Source organism: Scyliorhinus torazame, chromosome 8, assembly GCF_047496885.1.
Source record: "Scyliorhinus torazame isolate Kashiwa2021f chromosome 8, sScyTor2.1, whole genome shotgun sequence".
Lineage (NCBI taxonomy): Eukaryota > Metazoa > Chordata > Chondrichthyes > Carcharhiniformes > Scyliorhinidae > Scyliorhinus > Scyliorhinus torazame.
Window position 1 is genome coordinate 136,424,050 of NC_092714.1, and position 25,666 is coordinate 136,449,715.

The 25,666-nt window shown below is 53.3% G+C and overlaps 1 protein-coding gene across 3 annotated transcripts in view; it reads right to left on the bottom strand.

Annotated features, from left to right (window-relative positions):
* The window catches only part of LOC140428136 (uncharacterized), a 162,951-nt gene that overhangs the window by 109,339 nt on the left and 27,946 nt on the right, over positions 1–25,666 (bottom strand). For all 3 annotated transcript variants that reach the window (XM_072514239.1, XM_072514238.1, XM_072514242.1), the window contains exon 2: positions 8,154–8,258. In XM_072514239.1, coding sequence (XP_072370340.1) covers positions 8,154–8,258 — 105 coding nt within the window. The remainder of the gene's footprint in view (positions 1–8,153; positions 8,259–25,666) is intronic.

Genomic DNA, 25,666 nt, shown 5'->3' on the forward strand with positions numbered 1-25,666 from the left:
TCCATGAAGACCAGACGGGGTTTGTGAAGGGGAGACAGTTGAACGCGAATGTGCGGAGGCTTTTGAACGTTATCAAGATGCCGGCGAGGGAGGGGGAGGCAGAGATAGTGGTGGCCATGGACGCTGAGAAAGCCTTCGATAGGGTAGAGTGGGGGTACCTGTGGGAGGTGCTGAAGAGGTTCGGGTTTGGGGAGGGAATTGTCAGGTGGGTAAGGCTGTTGTATGAGGTCCCGATGACGAGTGTGGCCACAAATAGGAGGAGGTCCGAGTACTTTTGGTTGCACCGAGGGACGAGACAGGGGTGTCCCCTGTCCCCCCTGCTCTTCGCACTGGCGATTGAACCCCTGGCTATGGCACTGAGAGAGTCGAGTGACTGGAGGGGGTTGGTGCAGGGTGGGGAGGAGCATAGGGTGTCGCTTTATGCGGACGACCTGCTGCTGTATATGGCAGACCCGGTGGGAGGAATGCCAGAGATAATGAGGATTCTTAGGGAATTCGGGGACTTTTCAGGGTACAAGCTCAATATGGGGAAGAGCGAGCTGTTCGTAGTTCAGCTAGGGGACCAGGATAGGGGGATTGGCGAGCTCCCACTAAAGAGGGCGGAGAGGAGCTTCAGATATTTGGGGGTCCAGGTGGCCAGGAGCTGGGGGGCCCTGCATAGGCTTAACTTTACAAGGCTGGTGGAGCAAATGGAGGAGGAGTTCAAGAGGTGGGACGCGTTGCCGCTGTCCTTGACGGGTAGGGTGCAGTCAATCAAAATGACGGTGCTCCCAAGGATTTTGTTCCTGGTGATGGAGGGGGAGGGGGCTGCATGGAAGAGGCTGGAGACGGCGTCCTGTGTGGGTACGAATCTGGGGGCGCTGGCAATGCTGCCGCTGCTGCTCCCTCCATGGAGGTATACCACGAGCCCGGTGGTGGTGGCGGCCCTCAAAATTTGGGGGCAGTGGAGGCGGCATAGGGGGGAAGTTGGGGCCTCGCCATGGACCCCATTACGGGGGAACCACCGGTTCGCCCCAGGAAGAACAGGTGGAGGGTTTTTGGGGTGGCACAGGGCAGGGTTACGAAAGTTGGGGGACCTGTTTGTGGACGGGAAGTTCGCGAGCTTGGGTGAGCTGGAGGAGAAGTACGGGCTACCCCATGGGAACACTTCAGGTACTTACAGGTAAGGGCGTTTGCCAGACGGCAGGTGGTGGAATTCCCGCGGCTACTGCCACACACAGTACAGGACAGGGTGCTCTCGGGTGGGGGGGGCGGTGGGTGGGAGTGGGGAAGATCTCGGAAACTTACCAGGTGATGCAGGAGGAGGAGGAAGCCTCGGTGGTGGAGTTGAAAGGTAAGTGGGAGGAGGAGTTGGGAGAGGGGATCGAAGAGGGGACGTGGGCAGATGCCCTAGGAAGGGTGAATTCTTCCTCTTCGACAGTTTAAGGTGCTGCACAGGGCACACATGACCGGGACAAGAATGAGCCGGTTCTTTGGGGGTGAGGACAGGTGTGTTATGTGCTCAGGGAGCCCAGCAAATCACACCCATATGTTCTGGGCATGCCCAGCGCTGGAGGAATTTTGGAAGGGTGTAGCGAGGACGGTGTCGAGGGTGGTAGGATCCAGGGTCAGACCGGGCTGGGGGCTCGCAATATTTGGGGTGGCAGAGGAGCCGGGAGTGCAGGAGGCGAAAGAGGCCGGAATTCTGGCCTTTGCGTCCCTGGTAGCCCGGCGAAGGATTTTCCTTCAGTGGAAAGGTGCGAGGCCCCCAAGCGTGGAATCCTCGATCAGCGATATGGCAGGGTTCATTAAATTGGAGAGGGTGAAATTCGCCTTGAGAGGGTCGGTACAAGGGTTCTTTAGGCGGTGGCATCCGTTCTTAGACTTTCTGGCAGAACGATAGACATTGGTCAATGGCAGCAGCAGCTTGGACGGGGGCGGGTTTACTTTATTTTTGTTTATGGTATTTACACTGGAGGGTCTGAGGGGGTGTATACACCTGTTGTGTTAAGTCGGGGTGTTAATGTTAATTTATTATTTATGTACAGTGGGGGAGGGGTTTGGGGTGGTTGCTTTTTTAGATTGTGTTTTGTACTTAACCCTGTTGGGTTCTTTTTTCTTTCTCATTTTGTTATTGATATTTTATGAAAACCTTTAATAAAAATTATATATTTTTTTTAAAGTATTTTATTAAAGAACAGCATTGCAGTCCTCCTTAGTATCCAAGCAAATATTTATCCCTCAACCAATAATGCAAAACAAAATCTGGTCATTATCGTATTGCTTTTTTTTTGAGCGTGCCGTGTGCAAATCAGCTGCTGAGTTTCCCACATTACAACAGTGGCTAAACTTCAAAAGTATTTCATTGGCAGCAAAGCGTGTCACGAAAAGAGTGTATAGAAAAATATCCAACATTGTATAAATCCAGAGTTAAAAGAAATACCAAAGTGATACCGCAGAAACAGTAAGAATGCAAATTCAAAAAGGCAGCAAAATCCAACTTTGGAAAACACAATGGAAACTTTTAGAACGAGCTTCCGAGAAAAATGGCGAGAGTGCAGACAGGACATCTGCATAAGCCGTTGAACAGCACAGAAAAATGTGGGACTGATTAAATCAATCGCAGATACCGTCGACAATTAAATCAGTAAGGAGGCAGAAAAGTCCTGCCACAGATAACAGAATATAGGATGGTCAGACATCAGATATAGCTGCATTCACTAAAGAGAACTGAGTAAGCAGATTGAAGGCAATGTTGGAATGAATAGATTGGACTGGAACAAATGTCCAGTTTTGGCTTATTTCCTGATCTAGAGGTTATGCTGTGTACATGAAAAGGTTTTTGACGGGACTTCCGGGTGCGGCGATGACCAGCTAAGTCGCACGTTTCGGCAGCTCCCGGTGGAACGGACTTTTGGGCTCTTAATAGGAGCCCCATCGGCAATTTTAACGGCAAATAACACTGTGCGGTAATCCAGAAGGGAATCCCCCCCGGACACGGATGGAAAAAAGAGAGGAAAGTAGCCGGATTGCGGTGGATCCTCAAGAGCAGCGGCCTGGAAGGCAGGCACAAAGCAAGATGGCGTCGGAGGGAGGCAGTTTAATATGGGGCCCTGACCAGCAAGAGTTCCTGCGGCGTTGCGTAGATGAACTCAAAAAGGAGATGAAGAAGGAGCTGTTGGCCCCGATATTACAAGCGATTGAGGGGCTAAAGGAGGAGCAAAAGACCCAGGAACAGGAGCTTCGGGTCGTGAAGGCAAAGGCTGCTGAGAATGAGGACGACATACAGGGCCTGGTGGTGAAAACGGAGATCCACGAGGCACAACACAAAAGATGTGTGGAAAGGCTGGAGGTGCTGGAGAACAATGCAAGGAGGATTCTTGGTCTTCCCGAAGGTGCAGAAGGGGTGGACGTTGGGGCATATCTGAGCACGATGCTGCATTCGTTAATGGGATCGGAGGCCCCGACGGGTCCGCTGGAGGTGGAGGGAGCCTATCGGGTTATGGCGCGAAGACCGAGGGCTGGAGAAATTCCTCGAGCAATAGTTGTGAGATTTCTCCGATACAAGGACAGAGAGATGGTCCTCAGATGGGCCAAGAAAACTCGGAACAGTAGGTGGGAGAATGCGGTGATCTGCGTGTATCAAGATTGGAGTGCGGAGGTGGCGAGAAGGAGGGCAAGCATTAATCGGGCCAAGGCAGTGTTGCATAAAAGGAAGGTCAAATTCGGAATGTTGCAACCGGCAAGACTGTGGGTCACACATCTAGGGAATCGCCACTATTTTGAAACGGCAGACGAGGCGTGGACATTTATTGTCGAGGAGAAGCTGGAGTGAGCGGGCCAGAAAAAGAACGTTTGGGACAAAAGTGGGGGGGGTGAATTTGTGGGATGAAGGGGGGAAAAGGGGGAAGAGAGGACTTCCCAGGTTGTTAACCTGCGACCCTGTAACTTCTCTCTCTTCCCCATGTCGTGGGGGAGGGGGTGAGGGAGGATGAAGAGCTGTGGGCGTCGGCCATTGGGGGCGGGGCCAAAAGGGATAGCGCGGGCTTTGTTCCCGTGCTATGGTAATCATGGCGGGAACAGGGAAGCAGGAAGGAGGGGGCCTCGCACAGTGTGAGCCGAGGTCACGGGGGAAGCCGAGGTCGGCCAGAGTTTGCTGACTTCTGGGAGCAACATGGGGGGTGCAATTACGCTAGCTTGGGATCTAGCGGGGGGGGTTGGGGGGGGGGGGCGTTAACTGGGTTGCTGCTGCTGGGGAGAAGAGGGAGCTGGTATGGGAGGGGGGGGTCGGGGCGGGGGTGCGCCGCCTGGGGGGGATACAGCTACGTGGGAACCGGGTGAGGAGCTGGATTGAAAAAGGAAATGGCTAGTCGTCAAGGGGGGGGGGTAAAGAGCCCCCCAACCCGGTTGATCACGTGGAATGTGAGAGGGCTGAACGGGCCGATTAAGAGAGCACGGGTACTCGCACACCTAAAGAAACTTAAGGCAGATGTGGTTATGCTTCAGGAGACGCATCTGAAGCTGACAGACCAGGTTAGACTTCGCAAAGGATGGGTAGGGCAGGTGTTTCATTCGGGGCTAGATGCAAAAAACAGGGGGGTGGCCATACTAGTGGGGAAGCGGGTAATGTTTGAGGCAAAGACTATAGTGGCGGATAGTGGGGGTGAGTGCGTGATGGTGAGTGGCAAACTGCAAGGGGAGGCGGTGGTATTAGTGAACGTGTATGCCCCGAACTGGGATGATGCCAATTTTATGAGGCATATGTTAGGACGAATCCCGGACCTAGAAGTGGGGAAGTTGTTAATGGGTGGAGACTTTAATACGGTGCTGGACCCAGGGCTGGACAGATCGAGGTCCAGGACCGGAAGGAGGCCGGCTGCAGCTAGGTTGCTTAAGGATTTTATGGTGCAGATGGGAGGAGTAGATCCCTGGAGATTTAGTAGACCTAGGAATAAGGAATTTTCGTTTTTCTCCTATGTACATAAAGTATTTTCACGAATAGATTTTTTTGTTTTGGGAAGGGCACTGATCCCAAAGGTGACGGGGACGGAGTACACGGCTATAGCCATCTCGGATCAAACTCCACACTGGGTGGACCTGGAGATAGGGGAAGAAAAACAACAGTTTCCACCCTGGAGAATGGACATGGGATTATTGGCAGATGAGGGGGTGTGTTTAAGGGTGAGGGTGTGTATTGAAAGGTACTTGGAACTTAATGATAATGGGGAGGTACAGGTGGGAGTGGTCTGGGAGGCACTGAAGGCAGTGGTTAGAGGGGAGCTGATATCTATTAGGGCACATAAAGGAAAGCAGGAGGGTAGGGAAAGGGAGCGGTTGTTGAAAGAACTTCTGAGGGTGCACAGACAATACGCGGAGGCACCGGAGGAGGGACTGTACAGGGAAAGGCAAAGGCTACATGTAGAATTTGACTTGTTGACTACGGGTAAGGCAGAGGCACAATGGAGGAAGGCACAGGGTGTACAGTACGAATACTGGGAGAAGGCGAGTAGGTTGTTGGCCCACCAACTGAGGAAAAGGGGAGCAGCGAGGGAGATAGGAGATGAGGAGGGAGAGATGGAGCGGGGAGCGGAGAGAGTGAATGGAGTGTTCAAGGCATTTTATGAAAGATTATATGAAGCGCAGCCCCCGGACGGGAAGGAGAGAATGATGTGCTTTCTGGATCAGCTGGAATTTCCTAAGGTGGAGGAACAGGAGAGAGTGGGGCTGGGAGCACAGATTGAGACGGAGGAAGTAGTGAAAGGGATTGGAAGCATGCAGGCGGGGAAGGCCCCGGGACCAGACGGATTCCCAGTTGAATTCTATAAGGAATATTTGGACTTGCTGGCCCCGCTACTGATGAGAACCTTTAGTGAGGCGAGGGAAAGGGGGCAGCTGCCCCCGACTATGTCAGAGGCAACGATATCGCTCCTCCTAAAGAAGGAAAAAGACCCGCTGCAATGCGGGTCATACAGGCCCATTTCCCTCCTGAATGTGGATGCTACGATTCTGGCCAAGGTAATAGCAATGAGGATAGAGGATTGTGTCCCGGGGGTGGGGGTGGTCCATGAGGACCAAACTGGGTTTGTGAAGGGGAGACAGCTAAATACAAATATACGGAGGCTGCTAGGGGTAATGATGATGCCCCCACCAGAGGGGGAAGCGGAGATAGTGGTGGCGATGGATGCCGAGAAAGCATTTGATAGAGTGGAGTGGGATTATTTGTGGGAGGTGTTGAGGAGATTTGGCTTTGGGGATGGGTATATCAGGTGGGTACAGTTGCTGTAGAGGGCCCCGATGGCGGGCGTGGTCGCGAATGGACGGGGGTCTGACTATTTTCGGCTCCATAGAGGGACGAGGCAGGGATGTCCTCTGTCCCCGTTATTGTTTGCATTGGCGATTGAACCCCTGCCCATGGCACTGAGGGGTTCCAGGAAGTGGAGGGGAGTACTTAGGGGGGGAGAAGAACACCGGGTATCTCTGTATGCGGATGATTTGTTGCTCTATGTGGCGGATCCGGCGGAGGGGATGCCAGAGATAATGCGGATACTTGGGGAGTTTGGGGATTTTTCAGGGTATAAACTGAACATGGGGAAAAGTGAGTTATTGTTAATGTGGAAGGAAGCCAAACCCCCGGGTGTGGAGACCTGGATAAACGATATGGCAGGGTTCATAAAGTTAGAACGGATTAAGTTCGTGTTAAGGGGTTCGGCTCAGGGGTTCACCAGGCGGTGGCAACCGTTCGTCGACTACCTCACAGAAAGATAGAGGGAATGGAAAAGAAGTAGATAACAGCAGCAACCCAGGGGGGAGTGGGGGGGGAATCGGACGGACTCTCAGGGATGTTATTGTATATGTATAGGTATTTGTTATCTGTAATTGTACATTGGATTGTTGGATTGTATTTTTGGAGAGTATTTATTTTGGACAAGGCAGTTGCCATTTAGTTTTGTTTTTTGTTTTTGTTTATATATTACTTATTTATTTGTTTAAAACTGGCCACGGTTATTTATATTGCTTTATTGTTGTGTAAAAGAAACACTACGTATTGTTATGTTTGGCCAAAAAACTTGAATAAAATATACTTTAAAAAAAAGAAAAGGGGCGTCATTCTCCGACCCCCCGCCGGGTCGGAGAATGCCCGTTGGCCGCCGTGAATCCCGCCCCCGCCCAAGTCTCCGGTACCGGAGATTGGGCGGGGGTGGGAATCGGGCCGCGCCGGTTGGCGGGACCCCCCCTCAATTCACCGGCCCGGATGGGCCGAAGTCCCGCCCAGAAATTGCCTGTCCCGCCGGCGTAAATCAAACCTGGTATTTACCGGCGGGACCAGGCGGCGTGGGCGGGCTCCGGGGTCCTGGGGGGGGGCGCGGGGCGATCTGACCCCGGGGGGTGCCCCCACGGTGGCCTGGCCCGCGATCGGGGCCCACCGATCCGCGGGCGGGTCTGTGCCGTGGGGGCACTCTTTCCCTTCTGCCTCCGCTACGGCCTCCACCATGGCGGAGGCGGAAGAGACTCTCCCCACTGCGCATGCGCGGGAAACTGACAGCAGCCGCTGACGCTCCCGCGCATGCGCCGCATTTCCGCGCCAGCTGGCGGGGCAACAAACGCCATTTCCGCCAGCTGGCGGGGCGGAAATCCCTCCGGCGTCGGCCTAGCCCCTCAATGTTGGGGCTCGGCCCCCAAAGATGCGGAGCATTCCGCACCTTTGGGCCGGCGCGATGCCCGTCTGATTGGCGCCGTTTTTGGCGCCAGTCGGCGGACATCGCGCCGTTGGTGGAGAATTTCGCCCCAGATTAGTTCCCCATCATTGATTATGCCGCACTGCTCCGCTGACATCGAGGTTTACCTACCCAACTCCATGAATCCATAGATTGGGTCTGATCTCGATGCTTCAAAAGGAAAATATCGCAGCATTTGTCCCTTTGGCTTGAGCTATGCTGAATGAAGAGACTAGTTAAAGTGTGTGAAATTATTGCATAGCAATGAATGTAAAAGTCTTTCTTCTCATTCAGGGTATTTTCCGCTCCGTTTCCATTTACAGATTTGAAAAATCATATCATATCACTATAGATGAAAAGTTCTGAAATATACCACAGAATGCATTTAGTACAGATAACATTATGGCTCCAACATATTAATTTCATTTATAAATGCATGTATAATTACTACAATCTTACCAACTTGCTTCCTCTTTTAATTTCATTTTTGATATCTTGGATACGAAATCCACCAAAATTGTCAAGGTCTTGGGAATTCTGATTGCAAAGATTTGAAGAATAAAGCTGAAAAAGGGAGAAAAATTTTGTAAATATATCTCGGATATTCCAGCTTTTGCTTCATTTTTCTCATATCTTCTAAAGCTGGGTTGTAGTTCCATGCCACATGTTACTCTGTGGCAACTCACTCCAGTGGTCATGCTTCATTGTCAAATATAGATGGGGAAATGCCCGTAGACAAGGCTTATCCAACTCACGGCCCACAACTCGGCCCCTGAAGTCCCTGCATCTAGTCTGCGGATTAACTGTTGAAAGTACAGGTAAACTCACTGAAAGATCTGCAAGGACTTGTTCCTCCTATCAGAGACTGATATATTTGCTGCGGATGGGATCACTCGTAATTGAAGATTTGAGCAGTGTGAACGTGAGTGGTTTCTCCTCTAAGTACACATTATGCGCTCCCTCCCTCTCTCTCGCTCTCTCACAGAACCGGCTGGCAAGGCCGGGAGGAGAAGCAGAGGTGCAGAAACAGCGCCCACTTGGTCCTCTGCCTGCCCACAGCAGCTGGAGTCCCCAAAAGGGCAGAATGAGGAAGCGCAATTCGGTACCCTCACAGCCACCAAACTTTCTTTCAAGTGTAGTTGTTTAAGTCTGGCTCATTTGGGGAAATCTATCAGCAGCTAATCCAGAGCCTCACCTGAATATGCTCCTTTGGTTGTGTCGCTCTCCTTGTTGTTTACTTATTTAATTGATCACAGATATATCTTTTAAAAAACTGAAATAAAATCTCAAAGTCTGCAAATACACACAGGGAACACAAGATGAAATCATGCTGATTTGCTGATCACTCCATGGGCCTTCCTAAGCAAAAGCTAAGGAGAAGGCCGGTGAGATGGATGGCAAAGTGGAAGGACTAAGTGACAATTGGGAGGAGGTTGTGAAGGCCCGTGGAGCAAGAGGCAGCGACAGTCCACGGAGCAGCTGCCAGTACCTGAGCTTGTTCCCTTTCGAGAGTTGGAGCCTCTCTGAAAGTTCCTCCAGGGTCACCAGTCTATTGTCCACGTACATGTTCTTCATTCTCAGTGTCCCTCTGTCCACATCCCCAATGTGGTGTCTATCCTCGCCAGTGTGAACCTATAGATGTTGCAGATGGGGGCCTCTATGGACATCTCACCAAGCTTGAAATGGCACCTGAACTGGTTCCATGACCTTAGTGTGACCACTACCACCAAGCTTCTGCAGTGTGTTTGGGGAGGCCGGGAGTGGTGCGGTGGCCAGCGTTCGGAGAGACTCATCATGCAGGAGCCTCCTCCATTGGGGCCAGTCCCAATTCGCTTCCCTCAGCCACCCCCTCTACCACTCCACGTTTGGTGCCCAGTGGTAGAATAGGAGGTTTGGTAGGGCCAGGCCTCCCACGTGTCACCCTCACTGTAAGATGGTTTTGCGTCCGGTTCCGGTGGCGGCTATGAAGGAGTAAGTCGCACAATTGGTGGCTCCCGCTCTGGTCGGACTTTTGGACCTTTCCCCCCGATTTTCTACCGGACTTGAATTGTAAAACTGATGACAGAGCCAATTGTGTACTGAATTCCCACATTGGTGCCTGGAGAGAAGGACTAGAAGTGCTCGTAAAGGCAGAAACAGAAAGACAGAGAAGGCTTGGGCAGAAGCTGCAGCAGGAGACAGCATGGCGGAGGACCGGACCTCTGGTTTATCGACCCAGCGGTCAACGGAGCAGCTGATACAAGTTATTCAGGAAGGCTTTGCTAAGCAGAAACGGGACTGCTTGGACCCGATAAAAGAGTCAATTGAACGGCTGGAGCTTAGATTGGACTCCCAAGATCGGGCGATCCAGAAGGTAGAGAAGGCGCTGGCTGAGCAGGAGGAACATCAAATTGTGGTGGAGTTGGAGGTGGGGATGCTGAGAGACCTGCAGAAGAAGCTCCTGGAGAAGGTGGAGGACCTAGAGAATAGGTCCCGCCGGCAGAACTTGAGAATCGTTCAGCTCCCGGAGGGGTCCGAAGGAGCGGACGCTGGGGCACACATCGCAGACATGTTTGAGAAGCTGCTGGGGGATGGGGCATTCTCCCGGCCCTTGGAGATGGATAGGGCTCACAGAGCACTCGCGAGGAAGCTGCGAATGGGAGATCCCCCGAGGGCAATGGTGGTGAGATTCCACAGGTACTTGGATAAGGAGCACATTCTACAGTGGGCCAAGCAGACACGGAGCTGTAAGTGGGACAACAGTATCCTGCGGGTTTACCAAGACCTGAGTGTGGAGGTGGCCAGGAGAAGAGCAGGCTTCAACCAGATTAGGATGATCCTCTTCAAGAAAAAGGTGAAGTTCAGACTATTGTATCCGGCCCGTCTCTGGGTCACGCATGAGGAACAGCGCTTTTATTTTGAGTCACCTGAGGACGCGCTGGACTTCGCGAAAAGGAAAGGATTGGTGGTGGACTGAGAACTTTTGAACTTTGCTGCAACGTTCATGTTTTTTTTTCCTGTTCTTTTTTTAAAAAGTTTCTCGTTTTGTGGAAGCTCTTTTTGCATTGATTTGGGACCAGCGGTAGAGCTGAGTGAGTTAAGGTTTTCATTTGCACGGTTGAAGGATAGAGGTCTGCTTGTTTAGATCTTGGTGTTTTTGTGTTGGGCAATTGTGTGGGGATTGTTTGATGTTGGAGTATGTTTGTATGAGCGGTGGGGAGGGAACAATAGGTGAGAGACTATCCGGCACCAAGGATGGGGGCCACCAAGGTAGCTGGGCGGGCTAGCTCTCGGAAGCGCAGTGGGGGGTGTGCATATCTTGGGTTTATTAAATGGGTTGGGTTACAGAGTGTTGTTACTAGGGGGGAGGGGGGTAAATGATGAGGGAGGGACTTGGGCTAAGGGACAGAGCGGAGGTTGGGGGCGGAGGCTGCTTTGGGGCGGACCGGTGGAGATGCGGAGCATGGGCTGGAGGCGGGCCCAAGAAAGGGGATGGCTGATCGGCAGAGGGAGGGGGCTATGAGACCCCCAACTAGGCTGATCACCTGGAATGTTTGAGGTTAAATGGGTCGGTCAAGAGGGCACGTATGTTCGCACATCTTAGGGGACTGAAGGCGGAAGTGGTAATGTTGCAGGAGACGCACCTTAGAGTAACTGACCAGATTAGATTGAAGAAAGGCATTTTCCTAGATTTAGGTCAGTCAGGTCTTTCACTCGGGACTAGACTCAAAGACTAGAGGGGTCGCGATCCTGATCAATAAGCGGGTGGTGTTTGAGGCGGGTAGAATAGTCTCGGATGTGGGAGGTCGGTACATTATGGTCAGTGGGAAACTGGAGGGGGTGCAGGTGGTATTAGTAAATGTGTATACGCTAAATTGGGATGATGTGGAGTTTATAAAGAGGATGCTGGGGAAGATACCGGACCTGGACTCGCACAGGTTGGTCATGGGAGGGGACTTCAACACAGTTATGGACCCTGGCTTGTGCCGATCAAGCTCGAAAACGGGCAGGGTGCCAACAATGGCAAAGGAACTAAAAGGGTTCATGGAGCAGATTGTGGGGGTGGATCCATGGAGATTTGGGCATCCGAGGGTGAAGGAGTTCTCCTTCTACTCACACGTGCATAAAGTGTACTCCCAGATTGATTTCTTTATTTTGAGCAGGGCCTTGCTGGCTGGGGTGGTGGACACGGGGTACTCGGCGATTACAATCTCAGACCACGCTCCGCACTGGGTTGACCTGCAGGTTAGTAAAGACAGTAACCAGCGCCCGCAGTGGAGGTTAGATGTGGGACTTTTGGCTGACAAAGGGGTGTGCGAGCGGCTGCGGAAATGTATTCAGAACTACCTGCAGGTCAACGACATGGGGGAAATTTCAGCAGCGGTGGTCTGGGAAGCACTGAAGGCGGTGGTCAGAGGGGAGCTGATCTCGATACGGGCCCATAGGGAGAAGGTGGACAGGGCAGAGACAGACCGACTGGTAAAGGAGATACGACAGATCGATAAGAGGTATGCTGAGATCCCAGAGGCAGGGCTTTTAAGGGAACGGCGGAGGCTACAGGCGGAGTTTGGCTTGTTAACCACAGGGAGGGCTGTGGAGCAGCTGAGAAAGGCGAGGGGGGGCGATTGATGAGCATGGAGAGAAGGCCAGCAGAATGCTTGCACAGCAGCTTAGAAAGAGGGAGGCAGCCAGGGAGATAGGGAAAGTAAATGACGGAGATGGGAAACTGGTTGGAGATTCAGCAGGGGTGAATAAGGCGTTTAGGGATTTCTGCAGTAGGCTGTACAGGTCGGAACCCCCTACGGAGCCGGGGGGATGAGGCACTTCTTGGAGGGGCTGAATTTCCCAAAGGTGGACGGGGAGCTGGTAGAAGGGCTGGGGGCCCCGATCGGGTTGGAAGAGATAGTGGAGGGTCTGAAGGCCATGCAGTCGGGTAAAGCTTCCATTGTCACTTGCTGGGAGGGTGCAGACGGTGAAGATGACGGTCCTCCCGAGATTCCTGTTTGTATTTCAGTGTCTCCCCATCTTTATTCCGTGGTCCTTTTTTAAACGGCTTTGTTTGGGCGGGCAAGACCCCGCGAGTAAGGAAGGTAATGATTGAACAGAGTCAGGGAGAGGGCGGGCTGGCGCTGCAAAATTTTAGTAACTATTACTGGGCGGCGAATATAGCCATGATCAGGAAGTGGGTAGTGGGGGAGGGGTCGGCATGGGAGCGTATGGAGGCGGCTTCATGCAAGGGCACCAGTCTGGGGGTATTGGTAACTCCGCCTCTGCCGTTCCCGCCGTGGTGTTGGCGGCCCTGAGAGTCTGGGGGCAATGGAGGAGACATGTGGGAGCAGAGGGAGCATCGTTCTGATCCCCAACCTGTAATAATCACCATTGTGCCCAGGGAAGTATGGATGGGGAGTTCCGGATATGGTGGCGAGCAGGGATTGAGAGGATGGGGGATATGTTTATAGAGGGGAGCTTTCCGAGTATGAGGGCGCTTGAGGAGAAGTTTGGGTTGGCGAGAGAAAACAAATTCAGGTATCTGCAGGTGCGGGACTTCCTATGTAAACAGATGTCAACCTTCCCGCTCCTACCGCTAAGGGGGATTCAGGACAGAGTAGTTTCCAGAGGTTGGGTAGGAGAAGGGAGGGTCTCTGACATTTACAAGGAACTTATGGAGTCAGAGGAGACGCAGACCGAGGAACGGAAGCGCAAGTAGGAGGAGGTGCTGGGAGGAGAGATAGAGAATGGTCTATGGGTGGACGCGTTGATTAGAGTCAGCGCGTCTGCAACATGTGCCAGGCTCTCCCTGATACTATTTAAGGTCGTTCACCGGACTCACATGACAGTGGCCCGGATGAGCAGATTCTTTGGGGTGGAAGACAGGTGTGCAAAATGTGCGGGAGGACCAGCGAACCATGTCCACATGTTCTGGACATGTCCGAAGCTTAGGGGATTTTGGCAGGGATTTGCAGATGTCATGTCCACACTGTTCAAAACAAGGGTGGCAATGAGTCCAGAGATGGCGATTTTCAGGGTGTCAGAAGATCCAGGAGGAGAAAGAGGCAGATGTTCTGACCTTTGCTTCCCTGGTAGCCCGGAGACGGATACTATTAGCTTGGAGGGACTCAAAGCCCCCAAAGTCGGAGACCTAACTATCGGACATGGCTAGCTTTCTCTGGAGAAAATCAAATTCGCTTTGAGAGGGTCAATGTTAGGGTTCGCCCGGAGGTGGCAACTGTTCGTCGACTTCTTCGTGGAAAATTAACCGTCAGCAGAAGAGGGGGGGTTTGTTGAGCTTCGACTAGGGGGTTAATAAAGGTGGGGCCTGTAAGGAAGGGAGACGCCTTTTGCACTGTTTATAGTTTATGTACATTGTTTACTTTGTTGTTGTTAAAATACCAAAAATACCTCAATAAAATGTTTATTAAAAAAAAATGGTTTTGCGTATCTTAGGGAACACGCCCCCACCCCCACCCCCGAGTGCCCGTTCACCACTTCCCCAATCTAAGGGCGATGAACCCTGCTCCAAACCCAAACCATTCAAGCACCTCCATGAGGTACCTCCATTCTACTCGATCCAAGGATTTCTTAGCGTACAAGGAGACAATCGCCTCTGGTGTCCTCTCCCCGGATGGGGTCATTATTACATTCAGCAGGGTCTGATGTTCGCTGTTAGTTATCTGTCCTTGACAAACCCGGTCTGATCTTCCACGGTCATTTCTGGCAAGCAGCTCTGCAGGCGCCGTGCCTGTACTTTCGCAAGGATGTTTGCATCAGTGTTTAAGAGAGAGATGGGTCTCTATGCTCCACACTCTGTCGGGTCTTTGTCCTTTTTGGGGGTCAATGAGATCGAGGCCTGGGCCAGCATGGGTCACAATGCCCCCTTTGACAGCAGTCATTGAACATCTCCCACAAGTGCGGGGCCAGCCCTGCTGCAAATATTTTGTTAAAGTCTACTGGGAACCCATCCGGTCCTGGCACTTTCCCTGACGGCACAGAATTAATGCATTTTACGATTTGCTCAGCTCTAACGGTGCTTCCAGCCCTTGTTTCCTGACCTCCTCACCACTGGTATATCCAACCTGTCGAGGAACTGTTCCATCACCCAGTCCCCCTCCGGGGGTTCGGAGATGTATAGACCTCAGTGTGCCACCAGCTCACCATTTCTGTCCCTAACTTGCAGCTGCTTGCTTTCTTAGCTGGTGTGCTGGTATGCGGCTGTCCTTGTCTCCATGTTCGTAGAAGGCTCCCCTGCCTGGCGGAGCTGGTGGACTGCCTTCATTCTGGACAGCAGATCAAATTCCATCTGCAGTTATTTCCTGTCCACTAGCAGTTCCACGGTTGGGGCCGTGGCGTACCGCCGATCCACCTCCAGTATGGAATCGATCAGCCGCTGCTTGGCTGCACTTTCTTTCCTCAGGGCCCTAAAAAAGCTATGATTTTGCCTCTGATCACCACATTTCAGTACCTCCAAGAAAGAGGAGGGTGTCAATAGTGAGAATATTGGAGCTGCTTCGGGTGTTTTGGGTACAAATTAAATCAAGACAAGAGTGAGTATTTTGTGGTGTCTCGGCCGGGGGTGGGGGCAAGGCGGGGGGGGGGGAGGGGGGGGGGGATGGTCTCCCTCTGTCACTGGCAGGTCGGGGCTGTTAAAATGAACGTGTTGCCGCGATTTCTGTTTATTTTCCAATTTTCTGCTGATTTTCCTGACAAAGGCATTTTTCAGAGAGATTGAAGGGATGATTACCTCGTTCATATGGGAGGGAAGGTGGCCCGAGTTAGAAAGATGCTGCTACTGGAGAAGGCAGGCAGGGAGTTTGGGTCTTCCGAACCTGATGTATTATTACTGGACAGCGAATGTGGAGAAGTTGCGGAGCTGGGTCAGAGGGGTTGATTCACAGTGGCTCAGAATGGAGGAGAGTTTGTGTAGGGGGGTCGGGATTGAAGGCGCTAGCAACAGCTCCGCTCCCGATGGCCCTGGGGAAATACTCAGAGAGTCCGGTAATAATTGCTTCATTGAGAATTTGGAGGCAGTTTCGCCAACACTTCGGGTTGGGGGCAGGGTCAAAGGAAATGCCGATTCGGGGGAACCACAGATTTGAACCAGGGAAGTGGGATGGAAATTTTCGGAAGTGGGAGGAGAAGGGTATTAAGACACTAAAAGATTTGTTTCTTGGGGGTCAGTTTGCAGGATTGAAGGAGTTGGGAGCGAAGTATGGGCTGGAGCAGGGGGAAATGTTTAGATACATGCAGGTTCGAGATTTTGCCAGGAAGGAAATACAGAACTTCCCGGTGGAGCCGGCCTCCACATTGCTGGACCCGGCCTCCAAATTACTGGAGGAGGTGCTGATGACAGGGGGACTGGAGAAGGGGGTAGTGTCGGCGGTTTACAGGGCTATTTTGGAAGAGGAGAAGGCACCATTGGAAGGGATCAAAGAGTGAACGCCTCCACCTCGTGCGCGAGGTTGGGGCTGATACAGCTGAAGGTGGTAAATAGAGCGCATCTCACGAGGGTGAGGATGTGTCGGCTCTTTGAGGGGGTAGAAGATGCGTGTGAACGTTGCGGGGGGTCCCCGCAAATCACGTTCATATGATTTGGTCCTGTCCAAAGCTGGAGGATTACTGGAAGGAGGTTTTTAGGGTAATCTCTACATTGGTGCACGTGGAACTGGACCCGGGCCCTCGGGAGGACATATTCGGGGTGTCGGACCAGCTAGGATTGGAAACGGGTGCAGAGGCAGATGTTGTAGCCTTCGCCTCGTTGATCGCCCAAAGGCAGATCCTGATGGGATGGAGAGCAACCTCTCCACCCTGTGCCCTGGCGTGGTGGGGGGACCTGTTGGAATTCTTGACTCTTGAGGAGGTTAAGTTTAAACTGAGGGGAAGGATGGAGGGGTTCTACAATTCATGGGCATTATTCCTTGTGCACTTTTAAGAATTGGATAACATCGAACATTAGTTGGGGGGGGGGTGGTGACTGGGAGGGTTGGGGGGAGGGGGACTGTATGTGTTAATGGTATGGGTGATTCCAGATTCCTTTTTGTTATTTGTTTATGTTAACATGTGGGCAGTTGTTTGGGGGTTGGTGTGAGGATGGGATTCTTGTTGTTGATATGGGGATTGACATTATATTCATTACTGCTTATTGTTTATTGTTGGTGGCTGCAAATTTGGGAGAAAATGTGAAAAAGGACGAGAAGAAAAATATTTTTAAAAAAAGAATGTGGAGGGTCTTTTATTACGCTCCTGTATTATCTTTTATTACACTTCTTTGTGTGTTTTGATATACTACGGAGTGTAACATGTGTTACTTATACCTTGGTTACTGATGAGGTCTTCTGAAACTTGATGAAGAAAACTCAAACTCATCCAGTAGTAACAAAAGGTACTATAACAATGAGTTCTTTACTTTAACATTGATACCAGTGATAAGGTTAACAAGATCTAACGACAGTAACTATGCTTAACTACACTAACCATCTGAGCTAATCTGATACTCCTGTCCTGGTCACAGTCCATCCAAAAGAGAGAGAGACCCAATGTGGTTTATTTTATACCCCTGTTGGTCTGGCCCTCTAGTGATCATTTGGTGCTACTGATTACACATTAACCCCTTATGTATATGTACATACAGAGATCACCACGTTCTGGTTGCAGGTTACATAACTGTCAATGGCTTGGGATATCTTTGTACTGAATTCCTCATCGGGGAGAAGAGCCGCATCCAACCTCATGTCTACGTAAAGTGGCGCATGGTCAGAGATTAAAATTACAGAGTCGAGACTTCCGATGGCGGCAATGAGTGAGTGAGCCGCACATTCGGGGGCTCGCACTCCGGCGGGATTTGAGGACCTGGTTCCCCGGTTTTGCGGGGCTGTGAAAGGACGGCCACGGGGGGCTAAGGAGCGAGCAGAGCTGCATGGAACTGCGGGAGAGCAGAAAGCAGCGCAAACGGGAGAGGAAGGGACAAAGGCAAGGTGCAGGGGAAGCTGACCCGGGAGCAAAGCTGGCGGACCTACGGACCTCGGACCCGGCGATCCAGCAGGCGCTGGAAAACATGCTGCAGGTGATAAAGAGCAGTTTTGAGTCGTTGAAGCGGGATAACTTGGACCCACTTCAGTGGATCAGCTGAACCAGAGACTGGATGCCCAGGACGAAAAAGTTAAGGAGCTGGGGGAGGCGGTGGAGGAGCAGGCGGACGCGCAGACGATTGCTGCGCTAGAAGTCGATGGGTTGAAGGAGAGACAGAGGAGACTGCTGGACAGAGTAGAGGAGCTGGAAAATAGAGCCCGTAGACAAAATCTGAGGATCATCGGCCTCCCGGGGGGGGGGGGCTGGTGCCACAGCGTTCATGGCGTACCTGTTGATGCAGCTGATGGGGGCTGAAGCCTGTCCGCGACCGCCGGAGCTGGAGGGGGCAGAGTACAGGCGAGACAGGTGCGTCTGGGGGGGCCCCCCGTCCGATGGTGATTAGGTTCCACAGGTTTGTGGAGAAGGAGCGGGTGCTGCAGTGGGCAAAGAGCAGCACGTGGAATAACAGTGTCCTTCGCATTTACCAGGACCTAAGCCAGGAGGTGGCCAGGCGGCGAGCAGCCTTTAAACAAGTTCAGGAGGTGTTGTTCAAACTGCACGTGAAGTTTGGTCTGCTCGTCCCGGCCCGTCTTTGGGTTACGCATCAGGGCCAACACCACTACTTCTCCGAGCCCGAAGAAGCGATGGACTTGTGAGGGATCAGGGGCTGGTCTCGAAAAAAGGACCCACGGACGCAAGCTAGGGTCCAAGAATTACTGGTTGAAGGGACGCCTACTGTGCCTGGACTGCAGGTCGACTGTTTACTGCTTTAAAGGTGCCTTGTGGTGTATTTTTTGTGGGCAGATTTTGCCTGTGGGGGACGTGGGGGGAGGATATCCCCCCCCACCCCCCCCTTTCGAATGGCCTTTTTCCTTTTTTTGTTGTTTTTTTTTCCTCTCCTTTTTTTTTCTTCTGTTGTGGTGGGTACCTTTTGTTGGGCTCTCTGAGTGCGCTGGAGCCTGTATTGTAACAAAAGGGTGGCCAGTCAGCAATGGGGATTAAAAATGTTGGTTGGCGGCTTTTGTTTCATTTATGTCTTGTAGCACCATCGATCACACACGAGGCGAGACGTAAAGAACTTCAATCGAGGCGTTATTGAGCAGACTTGTTCAGACACGTTCCCCCAGCAGCTCAGTCACAGAATGCAGCTGCGGGGATTAAACCCAGGTTCTTATACCCCTCCTATCTGGGTGGAGCCCAGTAGGTGGAGGATCCAATCGGGATCCAGCATCTGTCCTCCAATAGCTCCTCGGCATTCCTGGTGTACCGTATTACCCATAATACATACCACCACATTCTCCCCTTGTTAAAAAAGAACCCGGCGGGGTGGTGGGTGGTATGGTGGTCGGGGTTTACAGGGTTGGTACCTTAACCATTGAACTATATACAATCATGCCGCTTTTACTGGGCCACCGAATTATTCACATTTTACCCGATTTGCAGCGTTAACTATTTACAACAATGCCGCTTTACTGGGCCACTGAATTATATACATCTTAAGTCGATTCGATGAGTCGAGATGGTTCTCTGGTCGCCCTTTCCGATCGTCTCAGCCCGGGTGGTGGTGGTGGTGCTGGCTCGGGTCCGGTCGACTCTGGGAGCATCGCGCTGTCCTCTTCTGTTTCCTTACTCCTGGACGGGCCTGGGAGGAGTACCGATCCCCCCGGGAAGGGGGTGGCTGTGGGGTGCACCGGCGGGAGTGAGGGGGAGGTGATTTGTGTTGGGGGGGGGGGTGGGGAGCTCCGGCGGGCGCCAGGTCCCGCAGAGAGACTGTGTCCTGTCGGCCGTCTGGGTACGCCACGTAGGCGTACTGCGGGTTTGCGTGGAGTAGATGTACCTTTTCCACCAGTGGGTCTGATTTGTGCGCCCGCACATGCTTTCGGAGCAGGATGGGTCCCGGGGCCGCCAGCCAGGTCGGACGTGACGTTCCAGAAGCAGACCTCCTAGAGAAGACAAGGAGGCGCTCGTGAGGCGTTTGGTTAGTGGTGGTACACAGCAGGGACCGGATAGAATGAAGGGCATCCGGGAGGACTTCCTGCCAGCGGGAAGTTGGGAGACTCCTAGACTGTAGGGCTAGTAGGACGGTCTTCCAGACCGTTCTGTTCTCCCTCTCTACCTGACCGTTCCCCCGGGGGTTGTAGCTGGTCGTCCTGCTCGAGGCTATGCCCTTGCTGAGCAGGAATTGACGCAGCTCGTCACTCATGAAGGAGGACCCCGTCGCTATGGATGTAGGAGGGGAAACCGAACAGGGTAAAGATGGTGCCGAGGGCTTTAATGACCGTGGCCGCGGTCATGTCGGGGCAGGGGATGGCGAAGGGGAAGCGGGGGTATTCGTCAATGACGTTAAGAAAGTACGTGTTGCGATCGGTGGAGGGGAGGGGGCCTTTGAAATCCAAACTGAGGCGTTCAAAGGGACGGGAAGCCTTTATCAGGTGCGCTCTATCTGGCCTGAAAAAATGCGGTTTGCATTCTGCGCAGATTTGGCAGTTCCTGGTGACTGTTCGGACGTCCTCGACGGAGTAAGGGAGGTTGCGAGCCTTTATGAAGTGGTATAAACGAGTTACCCGCGGGTGGCAGAGGTCCTCGTGGAGAGCTTGGAGACGGTCCACTTGTGCGTTGGCACAAGTGCCGCGAGATAGGGCATCGGACGGCTCGTTCAGCTTTCCGGGACGGTACAAGATCTCGTAGTTGTAGGTGGAGAGTTCGATCCTCCACCGCAGGATCTTGTCATTTTTTATCTTGCCCCGCTGTGCATTATCGAACATGAAGGCTACCGACCGTTGGTCAGTGAGGAGAGTGAATCTCCTACCGGCCAGGTAATGCCTCCAATGTCGCACAGCTTCCACTATGGCTTGGGCCTACTTTTCTACTGAGGAGTGGCGAATTTCTGAAGCGTGGAGGGTCCGGGAGAAAAAAGCCACGGGTCTGCCCGCTTGGTTGAGCGTGGCCGCCAGAGCTACGTCGGACGCGTCGCTCTCGACTTGGAAGGGGAGGGACTCGTCGATGGAGCGCATCGTGGCCTTTGCGATATCCGCTTTGATGCGGCTGAAGGCCTGGCGGGCCTCTGTCGACAGGGGAAAAGTAGTGGACTGGATTAGTGGGCGGGCCTTGTCTGCGTACTGGGGGACCCACTGGGCGTAATAAGAAAAGAAGCCCAGGCAGCGTTTCAGGGCTTTGGTACAGTGGGGGAGAGGGAACTCCATGAGGGGGCGCATGCGTTCGGGGTCGGGGCCTATCACTCCATTACGCACTACGTAGCCAAGGATGGCTAGACGGTCGCTGCTAAATGCGCATTTTTCCTCATTGTAGGTGAGGTTGAGGGCGTTAGCGGTCTGGAGGAATTTGCGGAGGTTGGCGTCGTGGTCCTGCTGATCGTGGCCGCAGATGGTGACGTTGTCGAGGTACGGGAACGTGGCCCGTAAACCGTGCTGGTCGACCATTCGGTCCATCTCTCGTTGGAAGACCGAGACTCCGTTCGTGACGCCGAATGGAACCCTTAAGAAGTGGTATAGCCGCCCGTCTGCTTCGAAGGCAGTGTACTTGCGGTCACCGGGGCGAATGGGGAGCTGGTGGTAGGCGGACTTAAGGTCCACGGTGGAGAAGACCTTGTACTGTACAATCCGATTGACCATGTCGGATATGCGGGGAAGAGGGTACGCATCTAGCTGCGTGTACCTGTTGATGGTCTGACTGTAGTCTACGACCATCCTTTGCTTCTCCCCTGTCTTCACTACTACCACCTGGGCTCTCCAGGGACTATTGCTGGCCTGGATTATGCCTTCCTTCAGCAGCCGCTGGACTTCGGACCTGATAAACGTCCGGTCCTGGGTGCTGTACCGTCTGCTCCTAGTGGCGACGGGTTTGCAATCCGGGGTGAGGTTCGCAAACAGGGAGGGTGGTTCGACCTTGAGTGTCGCGAGGCCGCAGATAGTCAGTGGGGGTATAGGGCCGCCAAATTTGAATGTTAAGCTATGGAAGTTGCATTGGAAGTCCAACCCCAGGAGGGTGGGAGCGCAGAGGCGGGGAAGGACGTACAGCCGGTAATTTTTGAACTCTCTCCCCTGCACCGTTAGGTTTGCGATGCAGAACCCTTTGATTTCAGCGGAGTGGGACCCCGCCGCCAGGAAATTTTTTTTGGGTGCTTGGCCGAATTACAAGGGAACAGCGTCTTACCGTGTCCGGGTGAATAAAACTCTCCGTGCTCCCCGAGTCGATCAAACACGGCGTCTCGTGGCCGTTCACCAGCACCTTTGTCGTTGTCGTCTGGAGCGTCCGATGCCGCGACTGGTCGAGGGTCACCGATGCCAAACGTGGTTGGTGTATCAGATCGTTGTCTTCAGGCAGTGTGGAGCCGTCCACGCCGGGGTCCTTGCCTGTCAGCCAAGATGGCGGCGTCCATGGATCGCACGCGGTCGGGGGTGGACAAAATGGCCACTCCCATGAGTCGCACGCGGCCGGGGGTGGACAAAATGGCCGCTCCCATGGATCGCACGCAGCCTGTGGGTAGGAAGATGGCGGCGCCCGTCCCCCCCTCGTGGTGTCCGGGGTCCAAAATGGCGGTGCCCGTTGGCCGCCCGTGGGTCGCTGGGGGGGGGGTTGAGCCCGTGGTCCCATTTGTTCCCCGGAGATGGCGGCGACCCCACGGGACTGGCACACCGCTGCGTAGTGCCCCTTTTTACCGCAGCTTTTGCAGGTGGCCGAGCAGGCCGGGCAGCGCTGACTGCCCGCAAAAGTAGCAGCGGGGGCCCCCCGGGTGGTCTGGGATTCTGGCTGCGCACGCTTGCGGAGGGGTTGGGGTTGCCGGGGGGTCGGTCGCGGCGGGGGTCCACGGAGCCCAAGGGGCTGCAGCGCGGTCGGGGGCATAGGCGCGGGCGTTTTGGGAGGCCACGTCGAGGGAGGCTGCGAGGGCCCTTACCTCTGTGAGTCCGAGAGAGTCTTTCTCTAAAAGCCTCTGGCGAATTTGCAATGATGCCAAACCTGCTACGTAAGCGTCTCTGATCAGGAGGTCCGTATGTTCATTCGCCGTAACCGCTGGGCAGTTGCAGTTTCGTCCCAGGATCGCTAGAGCGTTGAAGAAATCGTCTAGCGATTCCCTGGGGATTTGTCGTCTCGTCGCGAGCTAGTAGCGTGCGTAGACCTGGTTGACGGGCCTAATGTAGATCTCCTTCAGCAAGTTGGTCGCCTCTGGGAATTCTTCCGCGCCCTCGATGAGTGAGTAGATTTTGGGACTCACCCTGGAATGCAGGACCTGCACCTTCTGGTCTTCTGTTGGTCTGCCGGGGGCTGTTCGGCGGTATCCCTCAAAGCACGCCAGCCAGTGCTTAAACTCCGATGTTGCGTTTGCTGCGTGGGGGCTGATTCGCAGGCACTCCGGGGTGATCCGGAGCTCCATATTCCTTTTTAAGTCTGCTCAATAAATTGTCGCACCATCGATCACACACGAGGCGAGACGTAAAGAACTTCAATTGAGGCTTTATTGAGCAGACTTGTTCAGACATGTTCCCCCAGCAGCTCAGTCACAGAATGCAGCTGCGGGGATTAAACCCAGGTTCTTATACCCCTCCTAACTGGGTGGAGCCCAGTAGGTGGAGGATCCAATCGGGATCCAGCATCTGTCCTCCAATAGCTCCTCGGCATTCCTGGTGTACCGTATTACCCCTAATACATACCACCACATGTCTATGGTTTTTATGTTTGTTTCGGATGGGGGATGTACGGGTACTGGGTTATTGCGGTGTTATATATATATATATATATATATATTTAAAAAAATTATTTTTTTTGGTGCTCAGAAAGGGACGTGGGTTAACACTTTTCTGTGGAACTGTATTGTACCTGGAGCAGCCTCGCGGTGCTGTTTGATGTTTACATCTTGTTTGATCTTTCCCATCTTAGTGAGATTGCTCCAGTGGGTCGGAGTGGGGGATGGTGTGCTGGGGAGTGGGGAGATGAGGTCGGGGAAACAATGGGAGTGAGACAAGGGGGCGCTGGAGCAATCAGTCACAGGGCTAGCAGATTGGCTAGTCAAGGGAGTCAGGTGGGGGGGGGGGAGAATACAGCCAGTGAATGCAGGGGTGGGGTTATCGGGGGGGGAGTTATTTTGCTGACGTGGGGGGGATCTAAAGTAGGTAATGGAAAGGAGGTCTGGGGTGGAGGCAGCCAAGAGGCGAGCCAGGAATGGCACGGTGCATGGGCCGGGGACGGGCCCAAGAAAGGTTATGGCTGACCGCCCCCCCCCCCCCCCCCAACCAGGCTGATCGCCTGGGATGTCAGGGGACTAAATGGGCCAGTTAAAAGGGCACGTGTGTTCGCGCATTTGCGGGCTCTAAAGGCGGACGTAATTATGTTGCAGAAGACACATCTGAAAGTGTCTGACCAGACTAGGCTAAGGAAGGGCTGGATCAGCCAGGTCTTGCACTCGAACTTGGATTCTAAGTCCAGGGGGGTAGCAATTATGATCAATAAGCGGGTTCAATTTGAGGCGGAGGGCGTAGTCGGAGACGGCGGGGGCAGATTCCTTATGGTAAGGGGCAAGCTGGAGGGGAGAAGAGTGGTGCTGGTGAACATATATGCACCGAACTGGGACGACGTTGACTTTATCAAAAGAGTGCTGGGGAAGATCCCGGACCTAGACTCGCGTAAGTTGATAATGGGGGGGACTTTAATACGGTCCTTGACCCGGGGCTGGACCGGTCATGTCCCAGAACGGGCAGACTCCCAGCAATGGCAAGGGAGCTGAAAGTGTTCATGGAGCAAATGGGGGTTATGGACCCATGGAGAGCCAGACAGCCGACGGGCAGGGGCTACTCGTTTTATTCACATGTTCATAAAGTATATTCTAGGATTGATTTTTTTTATCGTGAGCAGGGACTGTGTAGGGGAGGTAAAGAATACGGAATACTTGGTAATCACTATCTCGGACCATGCCGCGCACTGGGTGGACCTGCAGGTCGGCGGGGGGGGGGGGAATTATCAACACCCGCAATGGAGGTTAGATGTAGGACTGTTGTCGGAGGAGGGGATATGTGAGAGACTTCGGAAGTGTATGCAAAATTACTTGCAGGTGAACGATACGGGGGAGGTTTCAGCAGCGACCCTGTGGGAGGCGCTGAAGGCAGTAGTGAGGGGGGAGCTGATCTCAATTCGGGCTCACAGGGTCAGGGCGGACAGAGCAGAAATGGACAGATTGGTTAGGGAAATTCACCGGATAGACGAGGGGCATCCCGGGGGAGGACCTACTCAGGGAGAGACGGAGATTGCAGGCGGAACTGGGGGTGCTATCCACGAGTAGGGCCTTGGAACAATTTAGGAAGGCGAGGAGAGTGGTGTATGAGCATGGGGAGAAGGCCAGTAGATTGCTAGCGCAGCAACTCAGGAAGAGGGAGGCGGCCAGGGAAATAAGTAGAGTGGTTGATGGGGAGGGGAGCAGAGTGGAGGACCCGGCAGGACTGAATAAGGTATTTCGGGACTTCTATAGTAAGCTGTACACTTCAGAACCCCCGGAAGAGCCGGAGGAGATGAAAAGGTTCCTGGATGGACTAACCTTCCCAAAAGTAGGCAGGGGACTAGTGGACGGGCTGGGGGCCCCGATTAGAGCGGAGGAGGTATTGGGGGGCCTAAAGGCCATGCTGTCGGGGAAAGCCCCGGGGCCGGATTGATACCCAGTAGAGTTTTACTAGAAGTTCTTGGAGATAGTGGGACCGGTCCTGACAAGGGTTTTTAACGAGGCAAGGGACAGAGGGACCCTGCCACCGACGATGTCGCAAGCCACCATCTCGCTGATACTGAAGCGGGACAAGGACCCGGAGTCCTGCGGGTCATACAGTCCAATCTCCCTGATCAATGTGGATGCCAAGCTCCTGGCCAAGGTCCTGGCGATTAGAATTGAGGACTGCGTACTGGAGGTGATTGGGGACGATCAGACAGGGTTT